Here is an 18,525-nt window from a genome sequence, read left to right on the forward strand (position 1 = left end):
AGAACCCTTTGGAGATAGAAGATTACAGTGGATAGAATACCTGGAATAGGAATTAAAATGTTAACATACTTAGTATCTAGTTTTGCCTCCCATACTAATTAGCTATGCAAATTTTAATTTGTTAAATGAAGACAGTGATTTATACATCTACATATGTGTGTGTGTTATATGTGCATAGAGTGTGTGTGTGTGTATATATATATATATATATATCCATTTCTTGAGACAATAGCTTCCAACTTTTGGTGTCTTGTTTCATATATAATAATATATATATTGTTATAATGTCTAATTTACAAATGAACTATCACTTATTTCTTGAAAAAAAATTTAATTTCAGTTGCCATTCATTGACTTCCCATAATCTAATATTAGGATTTGACTTTTTATTATATACTGCTCACTTCCCCTGAATATACTTTCCCCTCTGCTTCATTTGTCAATATGAATAATGCACATTTTAAAACTTAATATTAACTATTTACAAAATTTATATCTTAAACATTTTAAGAAGTTAATTCAGTTTTGTTTTTCATAATTATAATTGCCTAATCTTTTCAGTTTCTTCATTTCCCATTTGCCAATTGTTAATTTATCACTTCTTTTTTTTTTATGTACTTTTCCTTAATCATCTCTCTTCCTTCTGAGGCTCTTTGATGCCATGTTCTGACTAGAACCGGCTTTTCTCTGGGTTATTTTAACACTATTTTCCTGTAGAACAAGTTCATGGATATATCCACCATTTCTCATGTCTCCTGTCATAATTCTTGGACATTTCTGAATTGTTAAAGCATGTTTTGCTTGATCAAAGTTTCTTCTAAAGGCACTTAACAAGGTGGAAAAACTTGAAATCCCACTCAAAAGTAACTTATTCATCTATATCATATATACCCATCTTTCCATGTTTTAAAATCTTGACTCATCATCTTGTCAAATTTCTGTCATTCTTTTGGTCTGTGAACTATAAAAACTTTCATTCCTTTTCTTGAATTTTAGTGGGTTTCAGAAGAGGGTGGATATGTTTGGTTATATATGTCTGTATCTTAAATTTAGGAACAGTCAGGTCACCAAATTGCTATGAGAATTAATTCCAAGTACCCTAAAGTCCTATGCACAAGTCTGGGATTATTAGACACCTTACATGCTGTGGTAGGTTCCTGATCCATTTTCTTTTTTTCATGGTCACTGAAAAATGGCATTTGATAGTGTTTCACGACTACTAGAGTTGTCACTGAGAACACTGACATCTCTATGCCGAGGGTTCTGACTATGGTTCTCCAAAAAATACCAAGTCTGAGGCAAGAGAGAAGGGCTGTGGGCTCTGAATCCACATTCACCCACATCAAAAGAGAACCTTCTTCTTCTTCATATTGTGGCAGTACAGGTGTCCCACATTTTAAGTAATGTTCTTCAGCTTCTATTTATACCTCTTTCTCCTCAGACTGAGACATACAACTCCCAGGACACTGATTTGCTATCTTCTTCATTATTTTATTATGCTTCAACTCCAAATGTTCTTTCTTCCTACTCTTTCTTGTCACCTACATTCCATATTTTCTCCTGATCAGTTTCTAGGCCTGTTTGAAAGTGCTTCAGTCACTATTGAATTATGATAATTTTTATTGACTCTATTAAAACAGAGATATTGAGGCAGAGAATTAGGTGATGTGCACTGGTGTGGAAACCAAAATTGAACAGGAAATACCTCTAGTGGAGAAAAATTAAGTTAGTTAAATTACTTATATTATATAAAAATATAACACAGTTGAGACAATGAGTTTGCTAGCTTACTATGCCAGATTTTATGACCAAAATTATTTTTCTGCATGCATTATTGTGTCTATTTCTCATTTTTTTTACTTTATTAGTTGATCTCTGGAATTTTCTACTGAATGAAGTAATGATTTTTAAATTTGATGCTTTTAAATTTAGAGTCTTTCTAATATTGTCCAGTTGCTGACTCAAAATTGTGTTGATTTTAGAGTTTCTTCATATGGAGGTGGAGGACCTAATGTTATATGACATGGGACATGATATTGTTCAGGGTTTTGAGTTTGAAGGTGAATTCCAACAGTTGGGCTCACAGCTGTTTCCATTCCTGGAAAGAGAAAGATAGAGACTTGTAATCTTTCTAGTCAGCATAAAACAGAAATACATGAAGTGCCTAATAAAATCTGCCATTTCTTGAATCGCTGGAGCAACAAAAAATTTATTTGTACCCTTAAAAAAATTTACAGCCACCTTGCTGTCTGTGGTGATAGTTTAGTCACTACTGAGAGAAAATTTGTGCTTAGGAACTGATTATATCACTGCTAAATCCATCAAGAAACATTTACAATTTAGCAGCTGAAACTAGAAGAAATACACTTTTTGGTAGATCAGAAGACAAGATTCCTGTAAGTACAGAAGACATTTTAAATAATGTTTCTATCATGAGAAATGCAAGTCTCACCAGAATCATTGAAATATTACTTCTGAACTTCATTATTTTATATTTATGCTTGCAAACCATAACTGGTATAATTAATTATTTTAAATATTTCTTTAAGATGAGTAGTAAAAATGCTAAGTTGTGAGGTTTGTATTTAAATTACACACATAATAATAGCAGTCTTTCTCAAATTTAAAATAATGCTTTGAAATCAAAGTTCTTGACTTTTAGATTATGCACTCCATTACCCATTAAAAATGTTTTATAAGCACTTCTACTTCAAACTGATCACTTTGAAAGACTTTGAATTTATTCCAATAGTTCTTTTAGAATTCTTTTAGAATTTCTTTAAAGACTATTTTTGAATCATAGAAGAAATTCACAGTAATATTTTATACCAATATCTCTTCATATTTTTTCTTTATGTCATCCATTTCTTTAGGTGTTTGGGAGTATTTTGATTGCTTTCACCCAAAACAAAAACAAAAAAACAATAGTAACAGCCATAAATTCATCTTTATAGAAGAAACCAGATTTTGAAGTAATCTGGACCTTTAGCTCTTTTTGTGTGTTAAATTTAATTTGAAATTAATCATACCACTTCATTTACATATTATCTCTGGCTGTGTTTTGTGATAATCACATAATAAGTAATCCTCACAGAGATTTGATGGCATGCAAAGTCAAATATATGTCCTACATGCGTTAGTATAAAATGTTTCCTGACCTCTTATTAAAAGCTATAAGATTTTGATACCATCGTGAGGATTCTAAAGAACTTGCCACAATTGTCAAAAAAAAAGTACAAAAGCTGTATATGTTATTCCAGTGAATAACTTGCATGATTTGTTTAGAATCATGGATTTTTATAGATTTGTATTTTTTCTAATTTATTACATCATTGATTTTTCAGAACAAAGAATAGTAATTTAAATACTGATACAATAATTGAAGGATAAAATTGTGTTTAGTCTATGTCTCACCTATTTCAGCACTTTTCTCAGTTATTTATCTAATTAAATACTATTCTAATTGATTAATGTTTCTGTGCCTTACTTTTCTCTTTTACAATACAAGGATAATGCTAGTATAAGCATATATGAAAGCAGCAAAATTAATGTAAAGTGCTTAAAACAAGGCCAGGTATACAGCAGTCATTAAAGGTTTATTATCATTATCATTATTCTCATTATGGCATAACAAGAATTGTTTTTCTCTAGGAATATGCATGCATTTTATTTTACTTCTTTTTATTTTCTTTCTCCTTTCAGTAGTGTTTCCCAGTCTACTTTATTGCAATGGTCAAACAAAAACTTAATTATTATCAACATTATGAGAGCGAAAGTGCTTTGCAGTTAGGAAGTTTAGGATAACATAGATAAGACTGTAGGACTTAGACAAAATTAAAACTGGCAGTTCATACCTGCCTCATACATAACTGTACCTGTACCTTTTCCTCTCTAATAGATATACTAAATGCTGATTGTTTTCTATATGAGCTGCTCCTAGTGTATTGACTACATAGTCAATGGTAACTTAGCTATCATTCTTTCTGAAGCAGTCTACCAGATTGACTCAAAACAATTCTTAGCTCAAATTTAGTTCCTCCATGACCATTATCAATGTTGTGCTTCATAATATGGTATTGACACCTGCTCTCTGTGTTAGGAACTTCTTATTATTATTCTCTGACTACAAATTTAGCCAATGCACTTAAACTTAGTATGGAATTCACAAAGCATTTATTTAATAAGCATAATGAAGTCAATGGTTTCAGGAGCTTTTGTAAAATTGAAGATACTGTAAGAGGGAAAGGATATCTACAGATACAGGTTTTGTGGACTCCACCCCTCCCTCCCCCCCCAGACACTGAACTATAAATTCCAGTAAGACCAAAGAGAAGTGTATGGAGACTTGAGGGAACAGTTAAGCAACCAGGTTTGGATAAAAAACAAGACATGTGGGTCCCGGGGTTTTATTGGCCTCCTGGCTTGTGTCTTCTCTCTTGGCTCTTCACTGGTTTATCAGTGTGCTATTGGGTTTCCAGACCAGCAGAACTGATAGGACACATTAATCAACTTAACTCTCTTTCTCCCTCTTTCCCTGAGTTATTCATTTCTCTTGTTAAAAAAAAAAGTTATCAAACTTTTCTGTGTGTCTGCAGTTGAATCTTTTTTTTTTTTTAAGATTTATTAATTTATACATAAGGAACTTGGGTACAGGCTAGAGGTGTGGGGGGATGAGAGGGTTCACCAGAGACAGAGTGGGGAGCAGAACAGGCAGACTGATGAAGTACACTGCTGAGGGGAGCAGCAGGCAAGTCAGGAGATGTCTGCCACGCCATGCAGGTCACCTTCCTGGCCGTGCTGCAGTGGATGTGATAGCTTCATTGTGCTGTGCTTTAACCCATTGTGCCACCAGGAAGGGCCCTGCAGTTGAATCTTAAGCACACTGGTGATGACCCAAAGTCAGGCAACAATATATCAGTTTTCAATTTTTTCAAAGCATATTTATATAAAATATCATGTCATGGGAAGATGAGCAGGAATTATTTTACTTTTTGATATATGAAGAGCCTCAAAAGAATGTAATTAAAAATTTATAATTTATAAATTTATAGCAAAAATTTAAAATTTATAAATTTATAATTCTCAGTGAAGACATCAAAGTTTTTATTAAATGTTGTAAACCCATTACAGTTACTATTGAGCTTTTATAAACATATTATTTCCCACATTAAGAATCACTCCCATGGAATTGGTTATTTTAGCATTATATTTCTCTGTCTCATCCCTTTCTCTTAGACGAGAGTGGCTAAGAAAGCCTGATTTTGAGTCACAGCTCCAGTATCTATTACTCATGTTTTTTAACCTCTACATGCCTTGATGTCCTTATCTTTAGTGTTAAGAATGATAGTGAACCCCTCTTCGAATTGTATGGAAGGATTAATGAGATTAGAAATGTCAACTGTTAGCACAGAGCATGGCTCAAAGGTAGCAATCATTACTATTACCTTGCTCTTCTATAAAAATATGTAAATGAAATATATTCACTTTTCTAATCTAAAATGAGTCACAGAACATTTACATGTACCACACAAAGTTTTGGAAAATAGCATTTCAAAAGTATCCTAAAATGAGCAGGATCTTGGAAGAGGTAGGAGGAGAGCTAGTAAGGGCTGCTCCTTGTCATTTTCAGTCCAGTTGACCCCAAATCAGACCACTCACATTTAATCACTGTTAGATGACTATCTTTTCTACTTGCCCTGCAATAAGAAAAAGGAAAGGTTATCTCTGAAATTGTGGTAGAAACAGGGTCAGAGTGATTGGATAGTTGAAAGGCAACTTTATCAGGGAGATCAGATCTGGGGAGATCAGCCAAGATGGAGGAGCATCCCAGCAAGGGTGTCTCCATGGGCTCTCATCTCCCTGTCATCCCTGGAAAAGCACTGACCTGCTTTCTGTCTTATCAATAATTGAGGGCACCCAACTTGGATTTATATGAGATAGAGAGGAAAAGATTCAATTTGATTTTATAGTAATCTATTATTTTATCATTAAAATATGTACAGATAAAATGTGTGTCCCTTGCCTATGATCTCAAATTCTCTTTCCTAATAAGTAAGACAATTCTTTTTCTACCTTAAGCTCTTTGACCCACTCTCACCTTCTAACTTCCAAACTTCTTTCTCTTCATTACCTCTAAATATCTGTCTTACTCATTAAAAAGTAATTATTTTCAATGAAAACTTATTTTTATTTAGTTTTAAAAAATATTTTAATAATATAATTCTAAACTCTAGTGACATCAATTATTTTTAAATGAAGAAAATAAATAAAACAACTAACTAACAAATATTCTGTTATTCTGGTATTTCTATCTTTTCACTCTGTCTTCAAATTCCTTGGGATTATAAAGAGAGAGGCAACTTATCCTGATTTGGGATATAGATGGAGTTGGAGAGTTTTAATGATTTTATTTTTCTTCTTTTTCCACCATTACTGACAATTTGCGTATATTGTTTTTCAAAATCACTTCATGTGGTCCAACATATGCCCTCACTATTTACACACTTGAGGAAGAAGAAAAAAACTGGTTGAAAATTTCCTTCATTTAGAGTTGAATGAAGTAGTTGCAAAGATTCCATTAAAATAGGAAATTAGATAAGAAAATATTGACACTTTTTTTTATCTCTAACATACGTGCTGAGAACATCTCCCCTGAATTATGCTTAGAATGTACTTCATTCTTTGGTTATGGTAAGAGGTTGCTTAATGCTTAAAGAAATATGTTGTTCATTCTGAGGATGCAGATAACATCAGTGTCAGATGAATGATTTCAGATATTTTAAAACTGATTACACAGAAGACAGCAACTATTTCAGGAAAGAGGAAAGCCACTGATAATCTTCCCAGACCTGAGATTGAAGAAACCCTCCCCATGCCTGACATATCCTCAAGTTTATTCTATCTTTCCTATGTGATCTCCCTTCAGTCACCAATTGAAGGTTTCTTTAAAATACTTTTTCCCCTATGGTGGCTTCACACATTAATAAAGGGTTTCCTTTATGGAAACAACCTTGCAGTTCAAAGTCTGACTTTCTGAACTCAAGCAATATCACCCAGTTAATTTGGGATCACTTTTTGGGATCTATATAGCAGAGATGTTAAAAGAAAGCTGTGAATCCAGAAGTGAATCAGGGTTGGGTCAGAATAATTAAGTGAGAAAGGATTATGCAGGAAAACCATGGGGCTGGGTCCAGGAAAAGGTGGTGGATCTGAAGCAAAAAAAAAAAATTGATTTGGGGCTTCTGTAAAAAAAGTATGTTTTAATTTCAATCCTTACTATATTTCCAATTTCAAACTGTCATTTCCTTCTCTTGCTTTCTTCCTTCTCCTCTTGATGCACCTCCTTGCCTTTCTTGTTTCCTTTTTCTTTTGTGCAATTCCTCTCCTCCCCCTCTATCTTCCAAAAGGGCATCATAGGGATTATGTCTTCATTTTTGATGAGCAAAGTGTTTCATCACATCATAGTATGGACATGAAAACATATATTTTATGAGAGGGGAGAAAAATTGAGAAATATGAGCAATCAGTCAGCTGAAAACTGTTAAAGGACATGATGCAACAGGCCCCAGGGGTTTGTCTGAGTTACCTAATGCCCTTTCCAGATAAAAATCACATCAGCTGCTGCAATTCATTGGTCTGGAAAGGCCTTCCCTAAACTCCTTTTATGATGTCCTCAAGGCAAGTGTTCTCCATTCTCTCTTTAATATTTCTAGTAAGATAATCAAAATCTGAGTTAAATAATCTTGTTGGTAACTGCTAATGAGAAATTTCCTGTTTTCATAGATTCTAACATCTGTAAAGTTTAATCCACTCTAGCATCTGATAAAAAGTCACAATTCCTCTCTTAGTTCTTTTCAACTGAGGGCAATTTCTGTGGGATCCTCAGAGTAAAATATCAGACCCACAGATCAGAAGAGCAGAACAATTTCAACTAAGTTACTTTCCAAATAGTTGTAATAATGTGAAGTAATTTCTGAAGAAATAAAATGAAGTATGAGGAGGAAGCGAAGGTTAATATCAAATCTCATCTCCTCTTTTAAGTGTTTTAATGACCCATTTCCTATAAGAAATCCTATCTTCCCTTTTGCACACATAAAGTGGCCAGGAGTCTAGAAAACCTATTTCATATTCTAATTTGAATAAAATTCTCAATTATAGCTAGACTAAGAATTTATCAGAATCAAAGTAAGGATCTGAACCCAGAAAGCTGTCTGACAGATTATATTCTGTGAGAACTTCAACAAATATGAGTTTGAATTTATTTTATATAAGTAAGAACAGTAAATCATTGACATTAAAATTATAATTATTCTTGACAGGCCTCTAGTTCTGATTTATTTTGACCTAAAGTTATATTGATGCTATCTATGTACAGAGAAAGACAATGCTACGATTCAAAGTTTTCCTCTCTAAAGAATGATCTGTGGAGATACAGAGATTGAGGACTCACTGATTAAATCTTAAACTGGCTCCATGGTCATTAGCGGAGGCTAAAAAGACTTTCTTTACCCACAGGCAGTAGATTTTGCTCACCTTCTCAAACTTCACCCCTTTGCAGACGATATTGCTCTTTTATCTCTTAGAGCAAGGAGGGTTCACCCCCAGAACATTTTAGAGCATTTCACTTATGTCACCAATGTCTTTCAAGTGAATGCTCATTTTCCTCCCCCCCCTCCAAAGGTGCTTAGGAAATGCAACCCCATAATTTGGTATGTAGACACATGAGACCTGCAGTAGCTGGACGTGACTCTATGCTGTGAGCATTAAAATGCTGTGAGTAAAAGCATTAAAATTGTGGGGCTGTGGAAGTAGAATTTGTAGTTTTCATCCTTACCTCCCACTCACCATAAAAAAAAAAAATCCTATGGTGCTTTCTTCATTTTCCTTATGGACAGCAACTCATTTCATGCAAATATTAGGGAGGAAAAACCCATATGTTGGGAGAAGTAAAAATCTAATGGAGACCCAATAGAAGAAGGGAACCTAGTGTGGGTCTGATTTCAGATTGGTTTAAAATATTATTCTCTGAATTTACATCCAAAAATGTTAAGAAGAAGTGACTAGAAGTCACAAAGAATACCACTTCTTAATGACTCTGTTTTTCAGAAAGAAACACAACTCTGGAGGCCACCTCCTCATCAGACTATGCTCACTTGCTGTCCAATCATCCTGAGCCATGCTGAGACAAGATGGGCGATGTGCACAGGTGGGAAAAACTAATGCAAAACTCAGTGTAGGAGAGAGAGAGAAAAAAAATGAACCTATGATCTCCGTGATAGAAATCTGTAGGAGAAAAGTTTGTAATACAACTTAAGCTGAAATGCTTCTTGAGCAAAATAAGATCGAGAGAGAGAGAGATCAGAAATGAAGTTTCTGGAGAGCAAATCCTATTTTTATGGAAATGTCTGAGGCTGCACTTATGTTTGGAGACAAGGTGATTTAGCCATAAGTGTCCAGCCCACAATTTTATTGTCTCCCTAACCTCAATTCTGGACGTTATTGACATTCCGAAAAGATTTATGCACTATATAAATTTAGTAGAATGAAAAAAGTAGACAACATCCTCTAGGAGAAATACTAGCCACCTTTCTGAATTGATATTTTGGAAGGCGAGATAGTATCTTAGAAGCTCCTGACCTATGGTACATAGTAGATATGAAATAAATTGTTCGCTGTATTATTTTGTTAAAAAATTAAAGTTAACATTTGGTATTTGTGAAATAATAGTGACTATATATTTTGTTAAAAATCTATTTCTTCCCAAGTATTTTCTTTTCTTGTCCATACTGAATTCAGTGTAGAGAGAATGTGATTTATTTTTATTTATTTATGCATAAAAGAAATGGGGTGGTGGCCAGAGGTACAGGATTCACCAGAGACAGAGTGGGGAGCAGAACAGGCAGATCTTAGATCTCTCTAAGGAGAGCAGTGGGAGAGACAGGAGAGGTCTGCTGACCATGTGGGCTAGCTCACTGGCTGGGGATAGAACTCAGGGCATAGTGGTGATAGCATTATGACTGAACCCTGATGCCACCAGGGAGGCCAGATAATGTGATTCTAATGCCCTGTACTCATTATTGTACACAGATTATTGAAGTATATGTCAGCCTTGACATCCACTGATGGTCATTCCTGTCCTGCTAAGTTCAGAAAAATTCCAAAGCAAATATATAAACCACCATCATATAATGTAGAAGCATTAGATAAATAGTAATATAACTGTGGCACATAAATTCACTTAAATTTTAACAGTATAACTGGCTAGCTTTCTTATTTACAATTAAAAGCAGATTAAAACACACACACATATACAAAGTAGACTAGTAAAAGAATCTTCGTAAGAGTTAGTGAAAGGCTAAGAAAATAGTCTGTGTTATTGCCTTTAGAATCGCAAATGAAGTTGGAAGAAACATGATTGCATTTATTTATTAATAAATCTATTTAAATAAAGAAAAAAGTAGACCACTTGTAACCATGTTAGCCCCTTTGGGTTAATATAATTTTTTAGAAGGTCAATGACCTACTAACCTCTGTGCTAAGTGGAAAGTGTTTTTAGATATTTATCTATCCCCCTAAAAAAAAAAATCTCAAATGAACAATGTCCTTCCCTTGTTAAATAGTAACTTACAAAAAAAGCCAATAGCAAAAATTACCACTAAGTCTCTGAGAACCGAATTTTTATTTTAAAGCATTTTAGTTCAGTTTTTACCCTTTATTTCCTTTAATTGTTAGTTTCTGAAGGACAAGCCCAGTACCACAGATTGAAAGCTTTTCCTGGTCTAAGTTCTGAAGTGCAGTTGATTATCTCTGCCATGGACACTTGAAGTAAATGTGGTGCACTGCATGGTACCTTAGAGGGAAAGTCTCCTGAGAGGTGGTCTGGGTGGGAACAGTTTTACCAAGGCGTGAACTATCAATAGTGAAGTCTCTAAAATCAATGTAATTGCTTTTCCACTTAGAGCTAAGGCTCAAAATCACAAGTAACTATGATCTCAATTCCCTCAATTCCCTACCTCCCAATGCAGACTGGAAAATAACAGGAAGAATGTGATTTGGGGAGTGGGGGTTGGGATCAGGCAGGATCAAGATGCTACTTGTGTGTTTGGGGAGAAAGGAAATGAGCACTGACACTCCCCCAACCAACTCATTATTTTGGGCTCTGCACTGGCAGGAATCTGGAAAGTGTGGTTCAGTGTCAATGCAGATATGTGAAGCTCTGAACACAGGACAGATACCAAAAGCTGAGAGGTCGTTCTGCACCTTAAACCTGACCACACACGCAGAAGGACCTGCCCTGTGTATCTCTTCTCTTCTGCTTGTGTACTGAGCAAAATGTTTAGTTTCATTTCCATAGTCAACTTTGAGTCACTTCCCCAAGACACATTTTTTTCTTCTTTTGGAGTCTTCTGAACTTTTCTCATATACTCAATACATGCCTTTGAGTGTCCAGTGAATTATGTTTTATCCTATAGCCAGAAATATTCTTCTCATTGGTAGTCATAGGGGTTCAAAGAAGAAACCCAGAAGTGTATAGACAGCTTACCAGAAACAGGGTCCAAGTCTCCAACTGCAAAAACAGCCATAGTTCGTCTTGGGGAACCAACTTGGGGTCTCAGCCAGCACTGGAAGCAGAAGAGCACTACTCCAAAGAGGAGAGCCACTAAGCAAATTAGTAGCAAGAACCTGACACCAGAAGAAGCAGAAGAAGTGTGAGGTGGGGCATGCAGGCAAATTAAGAGTTCTCCCAACATTCTGGAAAGGGAGAAAGAACTCAGCAAGACTATAGCAATCTGGATTCCTTATTCAATCTGGGACCACCACTTACGTCCACTAAACCAGGCATAATTCAATGATATTAGAGTGGGTCCAACTTGTAAGATGATAATCATTTCTTCTTTGGAAATTAGGAGTTTCTAAAGGAGAAATGTCTTGATTTCTTAGCTCATCCACCCATTATTCCTTTCATTCAATTAAGCCACTGAATAAATTTTAGGTATCATGGTTGGGGATTCAAAGGAAGACAACAAAGTGTTTCTGTCTTTGAGAAGTTAACCACCTAATTGAGAGAGCAGGTAATGTTGAGAGATGAAAGAAGTCAAAACCTGATAAGTTATTAACAACACTATTAAATTTTTGAAGGACTAATTCTTCAAGGAGAAAGCAGTATTATTTTGAATGGCAGTTAAAGTCAAAACTGAAATAAGTGGAGTAATCATCTAGGGAGATTTCAAGGGAAAGAACAATTATTTTACTGCTAAAGATCTCCAACCCAGGAATAAATGTTTATTCTTCAAAATAGTAAGTTCCTCACCTCAAGAAGTGTTTAACACTGTCCAACAACCTGAAAGTTACATCTGCATACCTTGATTCACTTAACTCCTAAAATTTCCTTAAGTTGATAAACTCCATGTGTCTCTCAACTATTTAAGAAAAGGAGTATTTCACCAATTTTTTTTTATTAAAATAAAAATAGAGGTCGATCTTACCAGATATACCAGTCATGAGGATATTGATCTTTATACTTTAAACACCTGATGATAAAAGAAGTAAAATTAGTGGTGGACCTCTAAAATGGCCCAAACATAGTGTTTTTCCAGACCATGTATTTGTTTTGACTACACTTTTTTTCTTCAGAATAACCATCTCCACATTGCACTCCTCCCCAACTCAATTAGGCAAATGTTTACCCTACCCATTTGATTCAAGCCACTGAGAACACAAATAAACATGAAATTCTCAAATGTATAAACAGATGATTGTACTGTAGTAGCAGTCACTAACACAGTTTCCCCCTACTCTGTTCAGAAACCTATTCTCTTTAAAATGCATATTCTTTTTTTTTTTTGTTAAAGATTTATTTATTTGTGCATACAGAACTGGGGTACAGGCACCAGGGAGGGCCTAAAATGCATATTCTTAGGGAAGGTTTGTAATCTGTGATAACCTTTAACATCTGGTTTGCTAACAGCATCTTGCCATTCTGGTTGAAGGAAAGAGTTAGTACAAAAGCAGAGAGAATGTGTAGCCACACCTATCACTTACCAAGGAGTTACAAATTGATTTCTCAGTCTGGCTTGTCAAAATCATTTCTCATGAAGCATTATCATTATTTTAGACAAATCATTTGGCTCAATTTAGTCACTCCTCAGATAAGTTTTGAAAGATCACAGAAAAACAAAGCCCTTGGTGTGAGGTTTAACTCCCTAAGTGTAGATACTTAATATCCAGGATTCTCTGTATGCCAGACAAGGTATACTGAATGTATTTTTGTTGATAGATATTTTTCATAGTTTGATATATGAACTCCGTTAAAGTATTCTGGATTAAAGGGTATAAGTCTGTTCATCATAATCCGATAAGCTTCTGGATGGAACGACACTTAATCATGTCTTCTTCAGCTATTGTTAAAATAACACTCAGTGCTTTTCAGTTTGAAAGCATTCATAAATGTCACCTAATTTATTGCTTCCAGTTTCTCTAAAAGAGGTAGCATGTCATGTTTATCATCATAGTAGTCAGAAATAACTTTTTAACATATGTAAAGTGTCAACTTAAAAAAATTTACTCCAGACATTTAAGTCAAAGCAGCCACCCAGACCAAAAGTATTTTGTTATTTGCTTTTTTGGGGGGTGGGGGGTGGGGGGGGTAATTTTTGCTGCACTTAGAGACTTTAGGGAAGTATATAGATACAAATGCTGGGGGTAGGGGTGGCAAAGGAAATATAGATAAGGTTAAAAAAAACACTCTAAATTGAGTGATCATCAATGTAGGATATTAAATATAATTAATGATGCATGCTTATAAAGGAATATCCAGGCATCAAAAGGACAAAGATTCATATTTATAACTAAAAGCCTTGTTAAGTAAAATAATATAGACATCTCAACTCTATTTTGGTAAGTTCTTTTATATAGCAGATCTTACTTTAGAGGTGGATGTAGAAAAATTATTATTGTATTCGGGACCAATAAAATAGCTGAAACTTCTTGTTATTGAATATTGAAATCTAAGCATTACAATACATCTCTGCTTCTCTTCCTTTACATTAAAAAATAAACCATATGGTTTTTATAATGTCAATTCTAAATAATATTATTTTATTTCTTAGTTCTAATTTTTGAGCTTCTCAAACTTTTCTTCATTGCTAATAACTTTCCCCAACTCAGAGCCATTGTGACTTAGACTTATAACTATCTTAACTACCTTTTTTTTTTTTTTTGGATGGAGATTTCTGATACACAACAAAATGGTCAGGAAACAGTTTGCCAGAGAAATATAAAGTGCTCATGTAATTTCATAGTTGCAGGTATAATGGGGGTAATTCATTTTATCCTTAGGATTTCATTCAACCCGTTCTTCAACACAGAGTGAAACAGTAAGTGGGGAGGTCTCTAGTGGCCAAAGAACTTAAGCCAGAATATGGACCTTCTGGTTCCTTGTGCTTCTCATTCCTTACTATTATTTCTCTATATATTTCTCAATTTCAGTTTTTAAGCAAATATTTGAGTTCTTAAAAATTTAAAACTGAGTATCTAAACTAATACTATAATTACTCAGAGTTTAGATGTAAGGTCTTTAGTATAAAAAGGTAATGAGTTTATTTTCCAAAGATTTGTGTATATTTGGTCAATTTGGGACAATGGTACCAAGAAAAAGACATATCGGAGAGCAGTGAGAACTGGCAGTGATGTTTGAAAACAGACATTTCCAAAATCTAGTGTTTTAGATTAGTCATAAAGATCATTTTTGTCCCTATCTGAATAATTGTTGTTGTTATTTACTTGGAGTTTCAGAAGATTCCTGATCTAAAAGGATAGTTAGATTAATTGATAGTAACCATTCTTAACGCTGAAAATGTGTGGACCTAAGATTAATTCAGATTCATTGATTTGATATGTTCAAGTGAAAACTGCAACTGCTCCATTAATTCCTCTGCTAGAAGAACCTATAATTTCATGTGCCAGGCATTCTTCGAAATCTCGTTTATTAGCTGGCTTTCATACTTTCAGTACTGGAAAGTAGGGTGACACTATTATATCTTCATCTTTACAATTGAGAAAATTCAGTCACAGAGGTTAAGTAACTTGCTGAAGATAGCATAACTTTTTTTATGATTAATGTTTTAGATATTATAGGTTTTTTATGATTTATTTATTTATGTATACAGAACTATAGGCCAGAGGAGCAGGAACAGTGAGAGGATTCTTCAGAGACAGAGTGGGGAACAGAACAGGTAGATAGACAAAGTATACTGCTGAGGGGAGCAGTGGGCGGGTCAGGAGAGGTCTGCCACACCATGTGGGTCACCTGCAGGGCCGGGGATGGAACTTGCACTGAAGTGGCTGTGGCTAGTTTGCAGTGCTGTGCTTTAACCTGCTGTGCCACCAGGGAGGGCTGGAAGATAGCAGAGCTGGAAGTGGCAGAGAAGGTTTTAAACCCAAATGATATGGCTGTCGAGCCCACACCATCTCCCCACCATCAGCACTGCAAATGGAAATGGTAAAAGCCAGCTGTGGCCTCATATTTCTATGTGGAATACTGTCTGAATGCATTCTATATCCTGCATTCCCAAATGCTTGAAGGAAATAAAAAATGTCAGAAAAAAATTAGAAAAGAGAGCCTGGAGAGTATCAAAGAATAAGCAAAAGTAAGGGCAATTTATAAATTGAACATAGCAAATCCCCTTTTTGAAATTAGAACTAAATTCCAGACTTGGCTTAAATGTCCTAGTGTCGACAGGATGAGAGAGAGAAATGGTGATATAGTGTCCTCAAAAATTAACAAAAACAGGAAACATTACTCACCAGATGAACAACTATTTCTGGTATAGACAACAGAAAACTTCAAGCTATATGGCTTTATAAAGAGGACACAGTTAAGAACCGTTTTTGCAGTACTCTTAGAATAAGTGCAATAAGAAATTCCATTATTATTATTATTTTAAAGATTTATTTATTTTTACTTACAGAACTGGGGTACAGGCCAGAGGTATGGTGGGTGAGAAGATTCACCAGAGTAAGTAGGGAGCAGAACAGGCAGACAAATGAGTACACTGCTGAGGGGAGCAGCAGGTGGGTCAGGAGAGATCTGCCATGCCATATGGGTCAGCTTCCTGGCGGGGAATCAAACTGGTGCTGCAGTGGCTCTAGAGAGCTTCATAATATGGTGCTTTACCCCACTGCACCATATTTAAGAAAAAATCATTCCTTGACACAGGCCAGAGTACAACACAGGCACAATAGTTTGAGGGAAGAGATGGGAGATAGGTGCTAAATCATATTGCCCTGAGACTGGTGGCCTGATATAATTAATCTGGGGTAAATTACAATGAGTCTGGAAGAATGAATGAGTTGTATGCCCCTTATGCCTTTTAACAGGTGTGTAATTTTATTTAATTTATGGATTGATAAAATAATTTCTAGTTAAAATTCATAGCTAAGGAGTTAGCTCTAGGTCCAAATCTAAGTTCTGCTTTTTACATGCTTGAAAAAAATATTTTTCCAAATATAGTTAAGGTAATGCCCTGTCTTGAAGAATCTATTCATACAGCTATAGAACCTTGTATATGTATGATCATATATGTTTTATGAATTATTACCTTATTCATATAGGTAAGATTCCTCCCCCCTCCAAAAAAAGAAATACTCAGATAAGCTTCTACCAAGTTGTCCAGAACAGGCTTTTTCAATATGTAATTACTGTTAAGGGGAAGGATATCCTGAAGGAACTCTACAGAGTTTTGTGGACTGCACCCTCTACTCCAGCTTTCCGGACTCTACTCCTCTACTCCAGTGATTGGAAACTACAACTCCCAGCAATACCAGGGAGAGAACTGCGAGGACCCAAGGGCAGAATTAAGCAGGCATTCTGGGACTTTGGGGCATAAAATAGGACGCCATTTCCTATGGCGCTCTCTCCATGGAGAAACGAGAAACGGCTCTTGGGACCCTGTGACTTGGGACTTTCAGTTAGTTTGTTACCAGAGCTCCAAGTCAGCAGAGCTGGTAAGATATTCCAGTTACATAGTATCCCTCTCTTTTTCCTGGGTTGTTTCCTTTTCTTTTCCCCTTTTGTAAATAAACCCATTATTGACCCTTTTGTATGTGCCTACAGTACAACTGAATTTTAAGCGCAGGGTGAGGTCCTACAGACAGGCAGCCCAGTTCACACTGGGGTGCCCTGTAACAGAACTAGTAGGTGCCCACAATTAATTTATTATTACCTCCTTTTGAGCCTTGATTTCTTTACTGAAAAGAGAGACTTGCAGCCTCATGACTTTAAAATCAGCTTATAGTGTTTCTCGATGACATATTTTCCTGTCACGTTGACTGGAGAATTAAATTCAACTTTTATGAAGCTTTCTAAATACTAACTCTTTATTATTCTGGGTCAAAGGCAGGAGATGAAGAAACAAGATAAGGCAGCTATGTGTTCAAGAATTAGGTATACCCATCAGCAATCAAAAGCCTCATTATGTCACAAAAACCAGAAAACAGAGAAAAAGGTAAGTCCAAAATTAATGTAATAAAACAGCAATGAATGGCAAGCCATGCAGAAGTTTAAGTAGTGGCACAGACTTAACAGGCAGATGATTAATAACGAACTGACCCACTAGAAATAGGTGAATGATTCTAGGGCTTTGGAAAGAATTCCACCGAGCATGGTTTCTTAACCTGCAGGGTGTGTCAGAGCTCCTGGCCTGGAGTTCACAGGCAGTGATAGTTGAAGCAGCCATCTGAGAGCGAGGGCTGCACCCAGGAGCCAGGGCTTGGCATGGGTGCATTTCCAACACTTGCGCTAAGTCACAGTGCATTACAGACATCATTCATCAGTAGCAGCATTATTAATGGCACCTTCACCACATCTCCTGAATAGAATTCTGAGAACCATTAAGTCTACTGCATAAAAAGTAAGAAAATGGAGTCAATTAGTCACATAATTTATTTCAAAAGCACTTTAAATTGTACACTGAACCCAGGTTAGAATTTTTCTTAGTTTGCTTTTATTTGAAACTTAATTATCCAGTAAACTGCCAGCCATCATTATTCTGACATAGTTATGCAGCCATAGATAGTGATCTTTTATGAACTTAAAGAATCCTTGAAAACTCCTGGGTTGGGAATGCAGTAAGAAAAAAAAAAAAAAACTAGAAATCAACTAGGCATTTAAAAAAATTATGTATTTATTTAAAAGCTGATCGTAATGGAAGTGCATCTTCACTCTTTTTAGAAAATTTAAGCCACCTGCATGTAAAATTCATTTCCTTCTTTGGGTTATTATAATTATTTGAAAAACATGGATTTTCTCAAATTTTTTGAATTTTTTTACTCTTTGAATTTTGAAAATGCTAAATAAAAATATGAAGCTTCTAGCTATTTACTTACATTTCATTTTCTTCACATGGTGAGTCCGAGAGCACCAACTGAAACACATATTTAGAACAATAAGATCCAAGCATCTCATCAATCTAAACCTCTAATACAAACATTGCCTAGAGACAATGTGGGTTTATATCATTTTTTTTT

General features: G+C 35.2%; 1 protein-coding gene across 1 annotated transcript in view; it reads right to left on the reverse strand.

Moving 5' to 3' along the window:
* Window positions 1-1,961: 1,961 nt before the first annotated feature.
* Window positions 1,962-18,525, reverse strand: part of TMEM207 (transmembrane protein 207) — an 18,733-nt gene continuing 2,169 nt past the window's right edge. Inside the window, exons 2-5 of the mRNA XM_004675408.1 lie at window positions 18,385-18,422; window positions 12,486-12,530; window positions 11,543-11,682; window positions 1,962-2,098 (exon numbers count right to left, since the gene is read on the reverse strand). Of these exons, the coding sequence (XP_004675465.1) occupies window positions 1,962-2,098; window positions 11,543-11,682; window positions 12,486-12,530; window positions 18,385-18,422 (360 nt within the window). The remainder of the gene's footprint in view (window positions 2,099-11,542; window positions 11,683-12,485; window positions 12,531-18,384; window positions 18,423-18,525) is intronic.

This window comes from Condylura cristata, unplaced genomic scaffold (assembly GCF_000260355.1).
Source record: "Condylura cristata isolate star-nosed mole 26May11 unplaced genomic scaffold, ConCri1.0 scaffold00003, whole genome shotgun sequence".
NCBI classification, from domain to species: domain Eukaryota; kingdom Metazoa; phylum Chordata; class Mammalia; order Eulipotyphla; family Talpidae; genus Condylura; species Condylura cristata.